This window comes from Pan paniscus, chromosome 8 (genome assembly GCF_029289425.2).
Source record: "Pan paniscus chromosome 8, NHGRI_mPanPan1-v2.0_pri, whole genome shotgun sequence".
NCBI classification, from domain to species: domain Eukaryota; kingdom Metazoa; phylum Chordata; class Mammalia; order Primates; family Hominidae; genus Pan; species Pan paniscus.
This window is the reverse complement of record NC_073257.2, coordinates 82,356,437-82,376,507: the sequence shown is the minus strand read 5'-3', so window position 1 is coordinate 82,376,507 and position 20,071 is coordinate 82,356,437. Positions and strand designations below refer to the sequence as shown.

Sequence of the window (20,071 nt, the reverse complement as noted above, 5' to 3'; positions counted from 1 at the left end):
CATATGTAACAAACCTGCACTTTGTGCACATATACCCTAAAACTTAAAGTATAATAAAAAAAAAGTGTGCTAAACATTGATTTTACAGATGAGTCACTCACCCCAAGCTGTAGCCTGAGGCCTACAAACTGGAAGTACCTGATTTAGCAGGCGAGAATTCTACCCCTGAACCACCAATGCTACCAGCAGGAAGTACCTGATTTGGAAATCCAACTCTTTGGGAGTTAAAAGAACTTTTATTTTGTTCATTGCTAGTCTTCAGAGCCTAGAAAAGTGCCTGGCACATCCTGGTGGTTCACAACAAATATTTGTTGAAAAAAATCAGTGAATTGACTCTGGCTTTTGCAGGTACTCCTTGTTGTTTTTCGCCCAGCTAATTTCTTTTTTTTTTTTCTTTTTTTTTTTTGAGACGGAGTCTTGCTCTGTGGCCCAGGCTGGAGTGCAGTGGTGTGGTCTCGGTTCACTGCAACCTCCGCCTCCCAGGTTCATGCCATTCTCCTGCCTCAGCCTCCCGAGTAGCTGGGACTACAGGCACCTGCCACCACGCCCAGCTAATTTTTTTGTATTTTTAGTAGACACGGTTTTTCACTGTGTTAGCCAGGATGGTCTCGATCTCCTGACCTCATAATCCGCCCACCTCGGCCTCCCAAAGTGCTATGATTACAGGTGTGAGCCACCACCCCCGGCCTCACCCAGCTAATTTCTAAAAAGCACCAGACCTTCAGGCTTTTGTTCGCAGCAGAATTCTCTTACCATTTTCTGAAGGATGTTTTCTTCCTTGTTATTTTTTTCCTTCCTATTAATTATGTAGATTTATGTTATTAGGTAATACTGTTTTGAGGGTCTATACATATTTGTCATTTACTGCTATTAAAGTGTTCAATATAGTTTCTAAACTTTGAATTAGTTATTTTAGCTCTATCTGCTATATCTTTCTTGAAGCAATGTATTCATTTGGTGGTGTTCTAACGAAATTAACAGCTAATCTTGGAGAGCTCTTCAGTTGATCTTTCATGTCGTAACGGCTCCATCTTGTGAATCTTTAGGGTACTGCTGCTGGAAACCGAAAGCCCTGACTTGTTCTTTTCACAGACCTACAGATCTCTCGTTTTTACACCTGAGAAGTGGACAAAATACTTGAAAACCTAGTGGGCAAGGTGAAATTTAGTCAAAGATTGGTTCTGAGGTTTTCTACCCAGGATTAATAATTAGTGTTACATTTTCTAAACCATCTGGTTATTTTAGAGGGAAACAGGGATAGAGCAGTTTCTTCAGTCCTAGATTTAAGTAATATCTCCATTCTTTTGGCTTTTATGTTGTATTGGGTAGGTGAGGTATCAGGAGGCTTGGAGCAGAAACCTATGGATGCTTTAGTCTCCCATGGTTTCAGCAGGAACTTAAAATGACAGAAGTTCTACACTTTTGAATCAAAATCAGTGTAGTTTTTCTGCTTGGTAGCAGCAAGGTAATTATTGACTTGAAACCTTTGACTTATTCCCTTGTGGCTTATCAGTTCCCGTTTTTTGATGGAAAGTAGCAAAGAAGTAATTCTAAAGAGTGGTGTAACCAAGTGATTTTCATTTTAAGTTAAGTTCTTAAAATGTACTTTACCAGTCTGGGGTAACATGGCAAAGCTCCATCTCTACAAAAATATATATATATATATATATATATAAATTATATATATATAAATTATATCTAATATATAAATTATATCTAATATATAAATTATATCTAATATATAAATTATATATAATATATAAATTATATCTATATTATATATATTATATATAAATTATATATATTATATATAAAATATATATAATATATAAAAATTATATATATTATATATATAAATTATATATAATATATATAAATTATATATTATATATAAATCATATATATAATATATATAAATTATATATATAAAAATTATATATATATGCACATACACGCACACACACACATATATACATATACACACACACACAATTAGCTGGATGTGGTGGCATGCATCTGTAGCTCCAGCTACTCAGGAGGCTGAGATGGGAAGATTGCTTGAGCCAGGGTGGTTGAGGCTTCAGTGAGTCAAGCTCATACCACTGCACTCCAGCCTAGGTGGCAGAGTGAGACCTTGTCTCAAAAAAAAAAAAAAGTACTTTTTATAAGCATAATTGCAGGCCAGGTGCAGTGGCTCACACCTGTAATCCCAGCACTTTGGGAGGCTGAGGCGGGTGGATCACCTGAGGTCAGGAGTTTGAGACCAGCCTGGCCAACATGGCGAAACTCCATCTCTACTAAAAATACAAAAATTAGCCAGGTGTAGTGGCACGCCCCTGTGTTATCCCAGCTACTCAGGAGGCTGAGACAGTAGAATCACTTGAACTCAGGAGGCAGAGGTTGCAGTGAGCCAAGATTGTGCCACTGCACTCCAGCCTGGGTGACAGAAAACAGTAATTGCAGATTTAGCTTCATCTATGCCCTTTGTAGAGGCTAAAAACTGAAAAACTGCAGTTAAAGTTCTATTCCTTGAAAAAAAATAGTATTCTGAATAATTAAAGCTCAAGTTTAATTAAATAACCTATGGCATATTTAACTCCAGTGTGCAAAATGGGTTGGCAAAGTATGGTTTGTTTTTTCATTGTGTTTTTAAACTGCACATCTGGGAATTTACTCCCTGAATATATCATCCATTTTATAGTAGTCAGTTTAAGGCTATAAGCCAATTACAGTAGAACTATCATTGATTAAAATATTTTTAAAGCATATTCTCTTATCTTCAAGGTCAAAGTCCTTTTCAGGGGGGCTTTATTTCTAAAAACAGCTGAATTGGGAGAATAATGTGGATAATGAAGCTGATGAGTTTTGTTTGATGCTAAAACTAAAGTATGACCAAGTAATTAGGCTGATGTGGGGTTCGTCTTATAAACTAAAGTATGATCAAGTAATTAGTCTGACTTGGGGTTTGTCTTATAAACTGTCTCTGAAATAGAAGCTCCAAAAACATTTTGAGTAATTGCAGTGTCTCTGAAGGAAATAACACTGGCCTTTGGAGAGTCTTTTGAAGATGGTCTTCTTCAGAGATACAGGTTCTGTTACGTTTATTTAAGAACTGTTTCCTTCCTAGGAACATTCTTTCCACTGTCAGCTTTTATTCTGAAACACTTAAAGCATACAGAAAAGTTAAAAGATTTATATAGTAAGTTGGCTGGGCAAGATGGCTCACACCTGTAATCCTAGCACTTTGGGAGGTGGAGGCAGGAGGATCACTTGAGGCCAGGAGTTTGAGACCAGCCTGGGCAACACAGTAAGACCTTGCCTCTATAAAAAATTTAGAAGTAAATAAAAATTAAGAAGAACTATACAGTAAGCAATCATATACTGACCACCTTGATTCTATAATGAATATTTTCCTATAATTGCATTATTTCTTCATCCATCATTCTCTTTTTTTGATGCATTTTGTTGAAAATCCAATTGACTTCAAAGATCTGATACAATGAACAGTTTGACTTTGGAAGAAATAGTGCATGCTCCCTCAGAGAACAAATTGGCTCCTGTGACCATCTCACTTTCTCTTTGTTTTTTCAGGATGTGTTTCACATGGTAGTTGAAGTACCACGCTGGTCTAATGCAAAAATGGAGGTAATGTTTCACCTTACATTTGAGTCAGACTTAGGATATTGGTTTTGATCTAGTCACACTGACTTGATCAAGGATGAACCATCTGAACGTCAAGGTTTTTCTCTGTCTGGTCCCAGTCTATTTTCTAGTTGTATCTCCCATTGCCTACTAGTCTTCCCTTTGGGCTCCAGCTAAACTCAACTGTTTACAAATATGCCCCAAACTTTTCTTCCCAACATCTTTGCTTCCGATGTTCCCAAAGCCTAGAATTACTTTTTCTCCTCTTACTCTCTGTAAGCCCTTCACTGACCCCTCCTTAGTCACCCCAGCCACAGATACTCTCATTGGAATTTCAGTTGCGTGGTGTTAGTTTCTTTCTGGTGATACCTACCATCATTGCCTTTTTGTTATGGATATTTATAACATATTTTATATCACAAACTCTTAACAGTAATCACTTTTTTTGTGTAATAAATACCCAAGTATTTGAATAATTTTAAATTCTGTGAAGGAAAACTAAAATTGGATAATATTTATTTTGCCCTTTTAATAAAAATTGTGGTATTTTTATTACTCAAACATTAGAATTTATTCCAGCTAATTTTAGTCTTTGCTTTCTAGAATTAGTAAATGTTCTTTTTCCCTTCTTGATAGTTCCTTTATACCTCACATAACCTTTCACTTAATGGCTGATTATGGAAACACCTTAGTTCAATTATAAAAGTGTTAGGGATAAAATATATCATTAAAGTGGAATTAGGGAACATAGGTACCATAATTCATTTCCTCAGATCCTTATTTGAATAGTATTTCACATCCAAATATGCAAAGATTTGAAATTTTTTTATTTCAGATTGCTACAAAGGACCCTTTAAACCCTATTAAACAAGATGTGAAAAAAGGAAAACTTCGCTATGTTGCGAATTTGTTCCCGTATAAAGGATATATCTGGAACTATGGTGCCATCCCTCAGGTATGTCTTCATGCAACTGCTGACAATGTACTTTTTAGCTTACTAAATATTAACTTACTGCTATTAGTAAAAAAGGTTTGAATACCTGTGGAGAGTTTTTTCTATGGTAGATTTTGAAAACATAAGAAGGGATAATTAACTCAGAATGCTTCCTTAAATAACTTATTTTCAAGATAAACTAAATATTTACAATGTTTAAATTCAGATTTGAACGTTTATTCTTTCCTGAAATATTTCTTCTTTTTTGGACTGGTTATAAGCTATATAAATTCTCTACAGACTGAGTTGCAAGTCTGTTCAGTCAAGAAAGAGTGTATGGTAGTAGTCAAAAGCACTGATTTTTGGCACCAGACAGACCAGAGTTCAAATCCCAAGATGGCCACTTCCTAGCTTACCTAACTTGCCTCCCTTTCTTTCTCCTTGAGACGTCCATATCGCCTCCCTGAGCTATTCACAGTATGTAGGTGGTATGGTTATTTCAAAAAATAAAGCGCTTAATACCTGCACACAACAAGCTGTCATAGCTGCTGACTTTATGTTTAGAGTTTTGATTCCCTCTTCTTCAGGTCAAGCTCTTTGTGGTAAAGTAATGAGAGGATCATGTTTTCTTAAGTAGTCAACCTTTTTTTTTTTTTAATTAAAAAAAATTTTTTTTGAGATGGAGTCTTGCTTTGTCACCCGGGCTGGAGTGCAGTGGCGTGATCTCGGCTCACTGCAAAAGCTCCGCCTCCCAGGTTCACGCCATTCTCCTGCCTCAGCCTCCCAAGTAGCTGGGACTACAGGTGTCCACCACCTAATTTTTTGCAGTTTAGTGGAGACGGGGTTCACTGTGTTAGCCAGATGGTCTCGATCTCCTGACCTGTGATCCGCCTGCCTTGGCCTCCCAAAGTGCTGGGATTACAGGTGTGAGCCACCATGTCTGGCCTAATAGTCAACCTTTTGAGAAGGGTTGTTTACCAATTTATTCCCAGCACAATGTCAGTATGTAGTAGGTTCTTATTTGATATTTGAGTGAAGAATCACTAGGATCTTGTCTATAATGAGTAAATGACATCTATTTAATTCTATTTTGGCTAGGCCAGTGCTGTGGCACTTAAAATTTAATGCTGAGACACTAACTAAATATTCAGTTTAATTTTTTTGCTGTTGATAAATGGTTTGTTTTTATTAACAATGAAGTCTGTTAAATGGAACGTACTATGAAACAACCCATAAGATAGTAGAAGATAGGTCTGACCCATCTAGCTTGTTAGGTAAGCACAAAGTCATTTGTTTGTCTTAATTACAGTGTTTCACCTTATACTTTAATTGAAATTTTTTTTTTTTTGAGACGGAGTCTTGCACTGTCGCCCGGGCTGGAGTGCGGTGGCGCAGTCTTGGCTCACTGCATCTTCTGCCTCTCAGGTTCGACTGATTCTCTTGTCTCAGCCTCCTGTGTAGCTGGGATTACAGGCGCCTACCACCACACCCAGCTAATTTTTTGTATTTTTATTAGAGACAGGGTTTCACTGTATTGGCCAGGCTGGTCTCAAACTCCTGACCTTGTGATCTGCCTGCCTCGGCCTTGCAAAGTGCTGGGATTACAGGCATGAGCCACCACGCCCGGCCTCAATTGATTTATTAATAGTATTTAGCCTTGATATATCATCCTTGTAGGAGAACATTGCTGAAATACTTACTCTTCTGTGGGTTGGATTTTGCTTTCTTAATGTTGGATTTGTTAGATGTGGTCTTCCTTTATCCCCCTTCTCATTTATCTTTTTGCCTTTACTCCAGCTGAGTAGACAAACAAATCTGAGTAACGTGTTCTAGTTGGAGGAAAAAAGAACCAATGCAACAGCTACATTTTAAACCTAACATCCTGGCTAGCACAGGCTTTCAGTTCTTTTGTGAGATGTTCTGCAAGGACTCTGGCTTACAATTTTGGAAGGAAAGAAAACCAGTCATGTAAAGCTCTAGAAAATTCTGATTAAACTTTTCAGTCCGGGCTCCTGGTCAGTGATGATACTTTTAACATCAGAACATAACCTTTTGGCTGGGTGTGGTGGCTCATGCCTGTAATCCCAGCACTTTGGGAGGGCAAGGTGGGAGGATCACCTGAGGTCAGGAGTTCGAGACCAGTCTGGCCAACATGGTGAAACCCCATCTCTACTAAAAATACAAAAATTAGCTAGGCATGGTGGCGTACACCTGTAATCCCAGCAACTCAGGAGGCTGAGACAGGAGAATTGCTTGAACATGGGAGGCAGAGGTTGCAGTGAGCCAAGATTGCGCCACTGCACTCCACCCAGTCTGGGCGACAGAGCAAGACTCTGTCGCAAAAAAAGGAAGAAGAAAAACAACCTTTCCATTTTACTATTATTGCCTATCTACTTCTGTTTTGGGAATTTATTATAAAGAAAATCTAAGACCAGGTACAGTGGCTTATGCTTATAATCCCATACTTTGGGAGGCCAAGGTGGGAGGATCACTTGAGCCCAGGAGTTTGAGACCAGCCTGGGCAACATAGTGAGACCCTGTCTCTACAAAAAAGAAAAAGAAAAAAACCACACATTTTTGTTTGTTTTGTTTTCTTTTTTTGTTTGTTTTGTTTTGTTTTTTTGAGATTGAGCCTTGCTCTGTTGCCCAGGCTGGAGTGCAGTGGCATGATCTAGGCTCACTGCAACCTCTGCTTCCTGGGTTCAAGCGATTCTCCTGCCTCAGCCTCCCAAGTAGCTGGGATTACAGGCATGCACCACCACGCCTGGCTCATTTTTGTATTTTTAGTAGATACAGTGTTTCACCATGTTGGCTAGGCTGGTCTCAAACTCCTGACCTCAGGTGATCCACTCTCCTCAGCCTCCCAAAGTGCTGGGATTACAGGCATGAGCCATCATACCCAGCCTAAAACCACACGTCTTTAAAGTAAACGTTTGGGTCTATATTTGTGTTTCCCTATTGTCTCAGTTATTGAGTAGTTGGCTTTTGCTTGTTTTAAATAGGATCATTATCTGTTTTAAAGCTTAAATTTAGTTTAGCATTAGATGTGTAGTAGGAGCTACAGCATTTAATTGAAACTCTTGTATATAGTTAAGATTCTTAAATGCGAATAAAGAACTAAAACAATGAGAAAAAAGTAGCTGAAGAGTCATAGGATGTTATCTGTTATTCTCAACATGATCCATTTTGTCAGTATGTATAGGAATGATATACACTGTCTTATTTTTTTTAGACTTGGGAAGACCCAGGGCACAATGATAAACATACTGGCTGTTGTGGTGACAATGACCCAATTGATGTGTGTGAAATTGGAAGCAAGGTAATGAAATGTGACATTTTTTTCTTTAGTGTTGAGATATTAATGAAGTATACCAAATTTCATACTTTAAAAAATACTGTGAATAAAATGCATGAATATTAGTGAAATAATGATGTCTCTTTGGTATTAAAGGCTTCTTGCATTTTAAGCATTTGTATATTATAATTTTTACATTTAAATCTAGTCTGGAAAAAAATGTGTCTATGTATGTATGATTGAACATATATCTAGAAGAACTGGACATGTTCTGCATTGCTTTAGAAGATGGATAATTAGTCAATAGGTGAAAGGTACCAGGAGGGAAATTCCCTCTCAATACATGGCAAATCTTGCCTAACAATTTAGAATGATCAGTAAATTGACCCGAACCAAATAACCTCATGAGTTGGAGATCCATGGTAGTAACTCCTCCATCAAGTAGGGTTGTTCTAAGATTCTGATTATAGTTATTTCTTTATGTCTCTCTCAGGCTCAGAGAAATAGTAAACAACTAAAAACAAAGTTATCATTTTGTTTTTTAAGTCATAAAGTTTTTAAGTCATCGTATGACTTGCTTAACTCATGACTTTTATAAAATAAAAGGTAAAGCATATTAAGATACGTATTTGAGACTATGGAGGACTTATTCTTCAGTATAATCAATGACAGTGCAAAAAACATTGATTACCCTGAGCTATGTACTGGTTTCCCTATGACCTAGAAGAAAATAGGACCTATAAGTCCTGTTTTCAACTTTAATAGGACTGATGAAACATTTACTCATTTAGGTTTTTAAAATTTGCTTAAAGGAACAATCTTCAGGTAAATTCTCAAGAACTTGGCCTCTTTCTTATTTCCTGTTAGCCAAGTAAAACTGTCTTCTAGAGTGTGGTTCTGTAATGTTGTCCTGACTTTGGCTATTGACTCTCAGGTATGTGCAAGAGGTGAAATAATTGGCGTGAAAGTTCTAGGCATATTGGCTATGATTGACGAAGGGGAAACTGACTGGAAAGTCATTGCCATTAATGTGGATGATCCTGATGCAGCCAATTATAATGGTAAGAAAATTAGAAAAGTCTGAAGTCTTTCTAATTAATTCATAAGCACCACCATACTTAACCTATAATGACAGAATTGTAAGCCCTTACCTTCAAACTGTTAAAGGATGGAGGAACAAAGCACTGGACAAGCATTATTTCTACGCCTGCACTTGTAATTAACTAAGTAAACTTTCTCCTTCATTCCAGGAAAGAAAAAATCTGGTAGGTTCTTACTGTTTTTTTGGTCCTTTCCTTCCCCACATACCAGCACTCAGTTGGTATGTTTATTTATTTTAAAACATTTAATTGAGATATTTACATATCAAAGAGTCACCATTGTAAAATGTACAATTCAGTGGTTTTTAGTATATTCACTAAGTTGTACAACCATCACCACTCTCTAATTGCAGAACATTTCATCAGCCCAAAGGAAATCCTGTATCCATGGGCAATCACTCCCTGTCCCCCTTCCCTCAGTCCCTGATGACTGCAGATCTACTTTGTGCCTATGGATTTGCCTATGCTGTTATTTCATGTAAATGGCATCATATAGGTGGCCTCTGTGTCTGGTTTATTTCACTTAGCGAAGTAAGTGTCTTCAGGATTCATCCGTATTGTAGTATGTATCAGCACTTCATTCCCTTTTTTTTTTTTTTGGTGGTAAATTTTACATAACATAAAATTCACCATTTTAATTAAAGTGTGAAATTCAGTGGCATTTCATTCATTCACAAGGTTGTGCAGCCATCACCACTAGTTCAAGTCATTCCCTATTCCCTCCTACTCTCCAGGCCCTGGCAACCACTAATCTGCTTTTTGTCTATAGCTTTGCCTATTCTACCTATTCTAGGTATCGCATATACATGGACTGGTACAATATATGGATCTTTGTTGTTGCTGTTTCTGGTTTCTTTCACTTAGTATAATGTTTTCTAGGTTTATCCATATTGCATATTGTGGCATCTGTCAGTACTCCTTTTTATGGTTGAATATTATTCCATTGTGTGGATATACTACATTTTGTTTATCCATTCATCAGTTGATGGACATTTGGGTTGTTTTGGCTGTGTAATGCTGCCATGAAATTCCTGTACAAGTTTTTGTGTGGACTTATGTTTTTATTATTGGGTACATACATAGGAGTTGCCAAAGCTAGAACACTTTGAGCAAGAAAATAAAGTAGTATTGTAATATAACCTGGAACATAAAATAAATATCCATGAGTCTATACTGACAAATAAATGATTGAATAAATAGACAAATGAGGAAGAATAGACAAATCTCAAAGCAGAAGAATTCCAAATAATTTATGCAGATACTCCATTCTCAAGGAGGTCCTTAATTGTGAGTTGTGCCTGGTGACTTCCTTCCAAAGAGTACAGTGTGGGTAAGGGAGAGGAGAGGATGATTTTAGAGCAGAGAAACTTGACAAACACTGCCTCAGCCAGGTGATGGAGGTCAATGTCAGCAGTGATAAGAGTCACCTTGAGAGCATGTTCCCTCAAAATGATGTGATGTATATTTGCATCTGTGTTAATTCATTGAAGAAGGACTGGAAGAATGCCAATCCTTTAATGTTTCGTTTCAATTTTGAAAGGTGAGAGTGCATTCACACCATCTGTTCACTACTTGGTAGTACGGCTCTCTTCTGTTGGTCCGTGTGTGCATTTCCAACGTGCTTCTTATGCAAGAGAACTTGGCATGCTGTGGCCACGATTAGTGAAGCCAAGCCCATCACTGTCAGCACTCATTTACTAAGGCATTATTTTCCTGCAGTTCAGGTTATTAGAACCCTGAAAACTTTCTCGGGGTGGCTGGTCCCATGGCGCAAGTAGTATGCAGCTTTCCCTAATGTCAACCTAAGGCAGTGTCTATTGTCCATCCTATAGCTTGCCCCTGTGCATCTCTTCCATTTGCTGTCCCTGAGTTGTATTTATATAATGAAATGTAAACTTCAGTGTTTTCCTGAGTTCTGTGAACCATTTTAGCAAATTAGGGGACCTGGGGAGAGGATTGTAGAAACCCCTAATTTATAGCTGATAGTCAAAAGTACAGGAGGCATCTGAAGTGGGGCAGTCTTGTGAGACTGAGCCCCTAACCTTTGAGATCTGATGCTAACTCCAGGTAGGTAGTATCAGAATCACAGTGAATTACTGAGCACTCAGTTGGTGTCTGAATAATTGGAGAATTAGTTTCTGGTATTGGAAAACATCAACATTTGCATGTTGGATTTCTGGATTTCCAAATTATTTCTATATCAGGTGACACATTTCATGTAAATTATAAGTTCTTTGAAATTTACTAGTGCTTAAACATTTCCCAGTGCATTCTGTAAAGTTTCCATACTTTTAGTGATATTATGATAATAGAATGCATGCTATTCTTTATGCAGATTATAAATTGGATTGAAGCGGCCGGGCGCGGTGGCTCACGCCTGTAATCCCAGCACTTTGGGAGGCCGAGGCAGGCGAATCATGAGGTCAGGAGATCGAGACCGTCCTGGCTAACACAAAACCCCATCTCTACTAAAAATACAAAAAAATTAGCCAGGCATGGTGGTGGGCACCTGTAGTCCCAGTTACTCAGGAGGCTGAGGCAGGAGAATGGCGTGAACCCGGGAGGCAGAGCTTGCAGTGAGCCGAGATTGCGCCACTGCACTCCAGCCTGGGAGACAGAGCGAGACTCCTTCTCAAAAAAAAAAAAATAAATTGGAGTGAAGCAATGTTATCTTATACAAATATAAATAAGCTTTTGTTATTGTTGAATATATTTCTCTTCCCCATAATACTTTTCCTAACTGACTTTTTAGGATGTGTATCTCTGTTTGCTTGCATTGAGCAGGAGTTTGTTATTTGAAGTGCAGTTTGATAACATTGAGGCTAGCCATTGTTGATGGCTATACAGAAACTTAAAATTTTTAAAGCAGTGCACTTTTCTGTCAGCCAGAACTAAAGTATTGTTATGTACAGTGCCTGTACTATCCAGCAAAGTCTAGTCACATTTAATATGTAACCCATCAATGGATATCAATCTAATCTATTTTTCTTATCTTTTAGTATGTAATAGTGTTGTGATCCTCTGACATAGCCTCTGCCTCTGGACCAGGGATAGTACCTCAAGCCTGTAATCCCAGTGCTTTGGGAAGCCAAGGCAGGAGGATTGCTTGAGCCCAGGAGTTTGAGACCAGCCTGGGCAACATGACGAGACCCCATTTCTAAAAAAATTTAAAAATTAGCTGGGCATGTGCATGCTTATAGTCCCAGCTACTCAGGAGGCTGAGGTGAGAGGATCGCTGAACTCTGGAGGTCAAGGCTGCAGTGAGCCTTGTTCGGGCCACTGCATTCCAGCGTGGATGACAGAGCGAGACCTTGTCTCTGAAAAAAAAAAAAAAGATAACCTCTGTCTTTTTCAGTATCTTGTACACTTCTCATAGGAATTATCTACATTTGCCAAACTGGTTGTTTCATTATGTAGCCACCAACTGTTTGCCCTTACCTAACAGAGATTACTATTGTACTGATTGTTCTCTGTACTTAGTGTCAGAGCTATTCAGAGATACTAGATGATTTCTTTCAATGTATATGTGTATGGCTTCTCTTCTCAACAAGGGGCTTCGCTCCAACGTTATCTTGAACTTCCGTGATAAGTCATTCCACAGCTCTTTCAAAATAAGTACTTGGAATTTTTGTTGAGTGTATAATTATTTGTGCATCTTGAAATCTGCTTATTCTCTTCTTTCTTTTTAAAAAAATCATTCTCACTGTCATCTTATGCTTCTTCTCTTCTTAGATATCAATGATGTCAAACGGCTGAAACCTGGCTACTTAGAAGCTACTGTGGACTGGTTTAGAAGGTATAAGGTTCCTGATGGAAAACCAGAAAATGAGTTTGCGTTTAATGCAGAATTTAAAGATAAGGTAATATGTCATTCAGAACTGTAGCTTTAGGCTCATTTGTATTGAGACTTATAATTTAACCATATTGTTACCATCTAAAGATTCACAAAAGTCTGGAAACATAACACAGTCTTGGTGTTTATTTATTCACTTTAATATTCTCTTCTATTTTTAGAATAAGGAAATGATTCAGAAGAGACAAAGTATCAGGCTTTGGGGAAATGTTGATAATAGGAAAATAATACCTTTTTATCATTGTAATGCAAATCTCTTCAAATTATAGGACTTTGCCATTGATATTATTAAAAGCACTCATGACCATTGGAAAGCATTAGTGACTAAGAAAACGAATGGAAAAGGAATCAGTTGGTAAGTGTAAACACTTTGCATGTTTAACACACAAAGCAGACCAGCTTGCAGAAAAGGTTTTAATAATCATAAGACACTGTACTGTTACTTTCACTTAGAAAAGAGATACAAGGCTGGGTGCGGTGGCTCACACCTGTCATTCCAGCACTTTGGGAAGCCAAGGTGGATGGATTGCTTGAGCCCAGGAGTTGAAGACCAGCCTGGACAACATGGAAAAACCCTGTCTCTACAAAAAATACAAAAATTAGCTGGGCATGGTGGTACATACCTGTAGTCCTAGCTACCTGGGAGGCTGAGTTGGGAGGATCACCTGAGCCTGGGGAGGTTGAAGCTGCAGTGAGCCGTGATCGTACCACTGTACTCCAGCCTGGGCGACAGAGCGAGACTCGGTCTCAAAAAAAAAAAAAAAAAGAGTACGAGAAACAGCCAATGTACAAAAATAATTCTCCCAGAAATCTTCTATTCTGTGTCAGGATAATGTTCTATAAAATGAAAACATTGTCCTTCCAACAAACAGAAGAAAAATGGAGAAGAGTTATATGTGTAAAAATGTACAGTCCTAAGAGTTGGCATTTGTCTGGGTGCTATATGGCTCATTCCTGTAATTCCAGCACTTTAGGAGGCTGAGGCAGGAGGATCACTTGAACTCAGGAATTGGAGACTGGTGGGGGCAACATAGTGAGACCTCATCTCTACTAAAATTTAAAAAAAAATTAGCCAGGCATGGTGGCGCTTGCCTGTAGCAAGGCTGAGGTGGGAAGATCACTTGAGCCTTGGAGATCAAGGCTGCAGTGAGCTGTGATTGCCCCACTGCACTCCAGCTGGGGCACCTGAGCAAGACCCTGTCTCAAAAGAAAAAAAAAAGGAAAAAAATTTGGCTTTTAAGTTAACTTCTCTATTTTTTCTTATCTTACGATTTCTATGAAAATGGTCTTAATGTATGTTAAATAACAGGTCAGCAAAGATGATTCATTTTTCATTTTGATGGTGTATTTCTTTGTTGTTGTTGTTTTCTGAGACAGAGTCTTGCTCTTGTTGCCCAGGCTGGAGTGCAATGGCACGATCTCGGCTCATTGCAACCTCCGCTTCCCGGATTCAAGAGATTCTCCTGCCTCAGCCTCCTGAGTAGCTGGGATTACAGGCGCATGCCACCACGCCCGGCTAATTTTTGTATTTTTAGTAGAGACGGGGTTTTGCCGTGTTAACCAGGCTGGTCTCGAACCTCTGACTCATGATCTGCCCACCTCGGCCTCCCAAAGTGGTGGGATTACAGGCGTGAGCCACCACGCCCGGCCTTGATGGAATATTTCTAATTGGGCACATATTATATTAGTACTATAATGACTAATATATAGGAAAACTTGAACTACGGATAAACAAAAAGAAAATGTATTTTTAAAACATGATCCATATTTTAGACTAAAGTGGGCTAAAAAAAAACAAAAAACATATTAGGATTGTATTATATACACGACTTGTCTTACGATTTTTAAAATTTAACACTATGTAATAAGCGTTTCCTCATGTCATAAAAGATATAATTTTTTTTTTAGAGACAGGGTCTCTCGCCCAGGCTGAAGTGCGGTGTTACTATAATAGCTCACTGTAACCTCAAAGAAGTGATCCTTCTGTCTCAGCCTGCCAAGTAGCTGGGTACTACAGGCACGCATCACTACTCCCAGATGATTTTTAAATTTGTTGTAGAGACAGTGTCTTGCTGTGTTGTCCAGGCTGATCTTGACCTCCTGGCTTCAAGGGATCCTCTCACACCTCAGCCTCCAAAAGTGCTTAGACTACAGATGCGAGCCACCATGCCCAGTCTAGAAATATCATATTTTAATAATATAATATTCCATCTCTGTATAATATGTTTTATGGATAAACCTTTTTATTTTTAAATCCCTGCAAAGAAGGATAAACTATTTTTAATCATTTCTTATTATTGGACATTTTGGTTACTTCCAATTTTTCACCACTATTAATAGTGAAATAGTATATGGTAAACACCTTTGTAAATTACCGTTTCAGTATTGGATTGGGTTCTTAGAGGTGGAATTTCTCTATCAAGACCTATGAGCTTTTTAAAAGGTTTTGGATACATTTTACAGAAATATTTTTCAGAAAGATTGAACCAGGACTTCTGCCAGAAGTGTCTGTTTCAGATGTCTCACCAACACTACAGGAACTGGGGTTTTTTTTGTTTCATTATTTTTTCCAATTAAGAAAGATATGTTTCTCAATTCACATTTCTTAGCTATTTCAGTGAGAATTACAAAGCATTCAATCTCAGTTTCTTTCCTCCTCTCCTCCCCTCCCCTCCCCTCCCCTCCCCTCCTCTCCTCTCCTCCCCTCCCCTCCCCTCCCCTCCTCTCCTCCCCTCCCCTCCCCTCCCCTCCCCTCCCCTCCCGTCCCCTCCTCTCCTCTCCTCTCCTCCCCTCCCCTCCCCTCCTCTCCTCTCCTCCTTATTGCAACGCAGTCTTGCTCTGTCACCAGGCTGGAGTGCAGTGGCGCGATCTCAGCTGACTGAAATCTCCGCCTTCCAGATTCAAGCGATTCTCCTGCCTCAGCCTCCCAAGTATCTGGGACTACAGGCATGCGCCACCACGCCCGGCTAGTTTTTGTATTTTTAGTAGAGATGGGGTTTCACCGTGTTGGCCAGGATGGTCTCGATCTCTTGACCTCATGATCCGCCTGCCTCAGCCTCCCAAAGTGCTAGAATTACAGGCGTGAGCCACCACACCTGGCCCAATCTCAGTTTCTTAAATCCGAACTTGTTAAGATATTTGAATAAAATTGATCACAAGAATAGCTATGCCTTGCCAAAATACATATTAGAATGTTAAATGTAGGTGAAAAAGCTTTCGACTAAACTAAACTTGAATATCACCTGGTCAACCACTTTCAACTCATTTTTTAACTCTTAAGAGATAATTTTTGTTATTTTGTCTTATGACTACTTTTGTTTTATTTAATAGCATGAATACAACTGTGTCTGAGAGCCCCTTCAAGTGTGATCCTGATGCTGCCAGAGCCATTGTGGATGCTGTATGTAAAAGTTTCCTTAAAAAAAAAACAAGCCTGGTTGCTAAAAACTATGATGCTAAATGGGGAGAGGAAGTACTTGTTTCGACAAATACTTGAGTGCCTTTTGTATGCATGTTACTGTGTGGAGTCTTGAAATTAGAAACCATGAACACATGCAAGTGGCCATTTGACTGAGGGAGAAGCTGAGGGAGTGATTCTAATCAATCATAAGTTGGACAGATAGCATGGTAGTAAGATTTGTAAAAATCAGAATGGTTCCAGAATGTACCGAGTAACCTGTGTGCCTATGACCCATCATAAGCCATTTCCGCAAAAGAATCAATGGGAATTTACTTGACTTGGTTCTAGCAAGGACTGAGGAAGGTATCAAGTTTTAGGTACCATTGCAGGAATGATTTATAATCTAAGAAAGGCTTTCATGTGAGGTAGTAAAAGCACCCGTCAAAGCAATAATTTTGCTTTTGTACTATTTTTAATTATTTGGTTTGGATTAACCAAAAGATTGAACGAGATCATCTTAAATTATTTTCATTTATAATATTAAATAAGGAAAACAAAAGAAAATGAGGTCTGACTTTTTTACTGCCTTGTAAATGGGGTAGAACAAGGAAAAAAGGACAATTTAATGATGAAACCAGTACATTTAGTTTTATCTTTATTTATGTATGAATCCCGACAAAGTTGAGATAAATAAGAAAAATTATAAGGGAAAAGCCAGTGGTTAACTATTATAATTTTTCAGTGAGAACACTGCCCATATTTTATAAATATGTGTGTATATATAAAATTGTTATATATGCATAAATCAGTTTTTATTATTTCAAAAAACATTCTTATTATTCTGCATGTCATAAAAAGTCAAGAGGCTTGAATTTTTTTTTTTTTTTTTGAGACAAGTCTCGCTCTGTTGCCCAGACTGGAGTTCAGTGGCGCAATCTCAGCTTACTGCAACCTCCGCCTCCCAGGTTCAAGCGGTTCTCTGCCTCAGCCTCCCGAGCAGCTGGGATTACAGGTGCCCGCCACCACGCCCAGCTTTTATTTTTAGTAGAGACGGGGTTTCACCATCTTGGCCAGGCTGGTCTTGAACTCCTGACCTTGTGATCCACCCACTTCAGCCTCCCGAACTGCTGGGATTATGGGCATGAGCCACTGCACTGTCCAAGAGGCTTGAATTTGTTAGCATCTCAGCAGTAGAGCAAACCTTCTATTGTTCCTATATATTATAAATTATGTTTAGATCCTAAAATTTGGGATAGTCTTCAGATTCTCTTAAATTTTTGTCAGTATACCTTTTTAGCTTTTTAAAAAATGAGATTAGACTAATAGATTTTAATATTTTATATTTTAGTTACCACCACCCTGTGAATCTGCCTGCACAGTACCAACAGACGGTAAGATTTCTATTCCAGTAAAATTTCATTAAACATTACACAGTTATGGAAAAATTATGTTACTTTTATTTTTAGTTGACAAATGATAATTATATATATTTATGGGTACAGTGTGATGTTTTGATATATGTTTACAATGTGGAATGATTAAATCCGGCTAATTAAGAAATCATTACCTCACATACTTAATCATTATTTGGTGTGTGGTAAAAACATTTGAAATCTACTCTTAGCAATTTTGAAATAGACGTTACAGTCACCATCCTGTGCAATAGATCACTAAAGCTTATTCCTTTTGTCTAACTAAAACTTGGTACCCTTTGACCATCGCCTGCCCTTTCCCCATCCTTCAGCTCCTGGCAACCACCATTCTACTCTCTACCTCTATGAATTTACCTTTTTTATATTGCACATATAAATGAGATCATGTGGTATTTGTCTTTCTGTACCTGGCTTGTTTTTTGTTTTTTGACACAGAGTCACCCAGGCTGTCACTCTGTCACCCAGGCTGGAGTGCAGGAGCACAATCACAGCTCATTGTACCCGTAACCCCCCCCAAGTTAAAGTGATTCTCCCATCTCAGCCTCCCAAATAGCTGGGACTGCAGACATGTGCCACCATACCTGTCTAATTTTTTTATGATTTGTAGAGATAGAGTTTCACCATGTTGCCCAAGCTGGTCTCAAACCAGGTCTCGAACCAGGCTGGTCTTGAACACTAATCAGGCCGGGTTTCGCCATGTCACCCAGGCTGGCGATCCACCTACCTTGTCCTCCCAAAGTGCTAGGATTACAGGCGTGAGCCACTGCACGCAGCCACGTACATATTTTTAACATACACAGGAAGAGAGGGAAGAAGGGTGAGAAGAGAAGCATTTTTAGAATTCTGTAGTGTACGTGGGAAGGAAGATGAGCTGCTACATACCACCTTTAGTGCCACACTGTATCACAGTGGTTTCCAAACCATGACCCATTGTGCCCCTCTGAGTTCCATGGAGGTGCCCGCTGGACACTGGAGGGGACCCTGAGTGGGCTGATCTCCACATTCCCACCTGGCCACAGGCTGCTTCACCCAGAAAACAGTTCTCTCCTCCTTAGATGTCAGAATTCTCTGTAAGATTTTTCTGATAAGAAAATGATTCTGCCACTTAAAAAAACAAGTTTGAAGGCTGGGTGTGATGGCTCACACCTGTCATCCCAGCACTTTAGGAGGCTGAGGCGGGCGGATCACTTGAGCCCAGGAGTTCGAGACCAGCCTGGCCAACATGGAGAAACCATGTCTCTACAAAAAAAAAATACAAAAATTTGCTAGATGTGGTGGCACACGTCTGTAATACCAGCTGCTGGGGAGACTGAGGCACGAGAATTGCTTGAACCTGGAAGATGGAGGTTGCAGTGAGCCATGATTGCTGCCACTGCACTGCAATCTGGGCAAGAGAGTGAGACCCTGTCTCGAAAAGAAAAAAAAAAAGTTTGAAAATCACACTATGCAATTAGCATGAAGTGTAAGGAAGCCCAAAAGAAAACACCTGCATTTGCTGTAGAGAAATTTTGTATGTATGCCTGTTAATTTTCAGGTAATTCATAGTAGGATTCATTAAAGCAAGTATATTAGTCTTTGTTATATGTTAGGTGTATTTTTGATTCTCAACAGGAATTCTAATTTGTTTTTCTTTTCTCTGAATACAGTGGATAAGTGGTTCCATCACCAGAAAAACTAATGAGATTTCTCTGGAATACAAGCTGATATTGCTACATCGTGTTCATCTGGATGTATTAGAAGTAAAAGTAGTAGCTTTTCAAAGCTTTAAATTTGTAGAACTCATCTAACTAAAGTAAATTCTGCTGTGACTAATCCAATATACTCAGAATGTTATCCATCTAAAGCATTTTTCATATCTCAACTAAGATAACTTTTAGCACATGCTTAAATATCAAAGCAGTTGTCATTTGGAAGTCACTTGTGAATAGATGTGCAAGGGGAGCACATATTGGGTGTATATGTTACCATATGTTAGGAAATAAAATTATTTTGCTGAAACTTGGCTTAGGATATTTTTATTTTAATCTGAAGCCAACATTAAGTAGGTATGGGTATTTTTTGGTGTTTGTTTTCTGTTGATAGTCTTATAATTCAAATTTATAATTATTAGACGAAGAAATCGCTTATATTTATAGTACTCTTGATACTATGCTCTAGTACATAAGTCCTAGCATACCATTCTAAAGCAAAAGCTTTTAAATTTATATCATATTAGCAGAAAGCACAATGTTGCTCACCCTTTGAAGTTATATATTAATAGTTATTTTTTTACTTCTTCAGTCAACTAATTGGACGCTTAAGTCATTTATATTATATTCTAAGTTAACAGCTGAACAAACCAGTTTGAATGCCAGCCCATCTTCTTACTAGCTCTGTAATCTTACGTCAGTTTACCAACCACTCAACTTCAGTTC

The 20,071-nt window shown here is 38.5% G+C and overlaps 1 protein-coding gene across 1 annotated transcript in view; it reads left to right on the top strand.

Annotated features, from left to right (window-relative positions):
• PPA1 (inorganic pyrophosphatase 1) overlaps positions 1–19,655 on the top strand; it is a 30,409-nt gene extending 10,754 nt beyond the window's left edge. The window contains exons 3-11 of the mRNA XM_003815943.5: positions 3,592–3,645; positions 4,478–4,597; positions 7,809–7,895; positions 8,806–8,932; positions 12,704–12,831; positions 13,094–13,179; positions 16,155–16,224; positions 17,573–17,615; positions 19,304–19,655. Coding sequence (XP_003815991.1) covers positions 3,592–3,645; positions 4,478–4,597; positions 7,809–7,895; positions 8,806–8,932; positions 12,704–12,831; positions 13,094–13,179; positions 16,155–16,224; positions 17,573–17,615; positions 19,304–19,335 — 747 coding nt within the window. The 3' untranslated portion in view covers positions 19,336–19,655. The remainder of the gene's footprint in view (positions 1–3,591; positions 3,646–4,477; positions 4,598–7,808; positions 7,896–8,805; positions 8,933–12,703; positions 12,832–13,093; positions 13,180–16,154; positions 16,225–17,572; positions 17,616–19,303) is intronic.
• Positions 19,656–20,071: the final 416 nt, after the last annotated feature.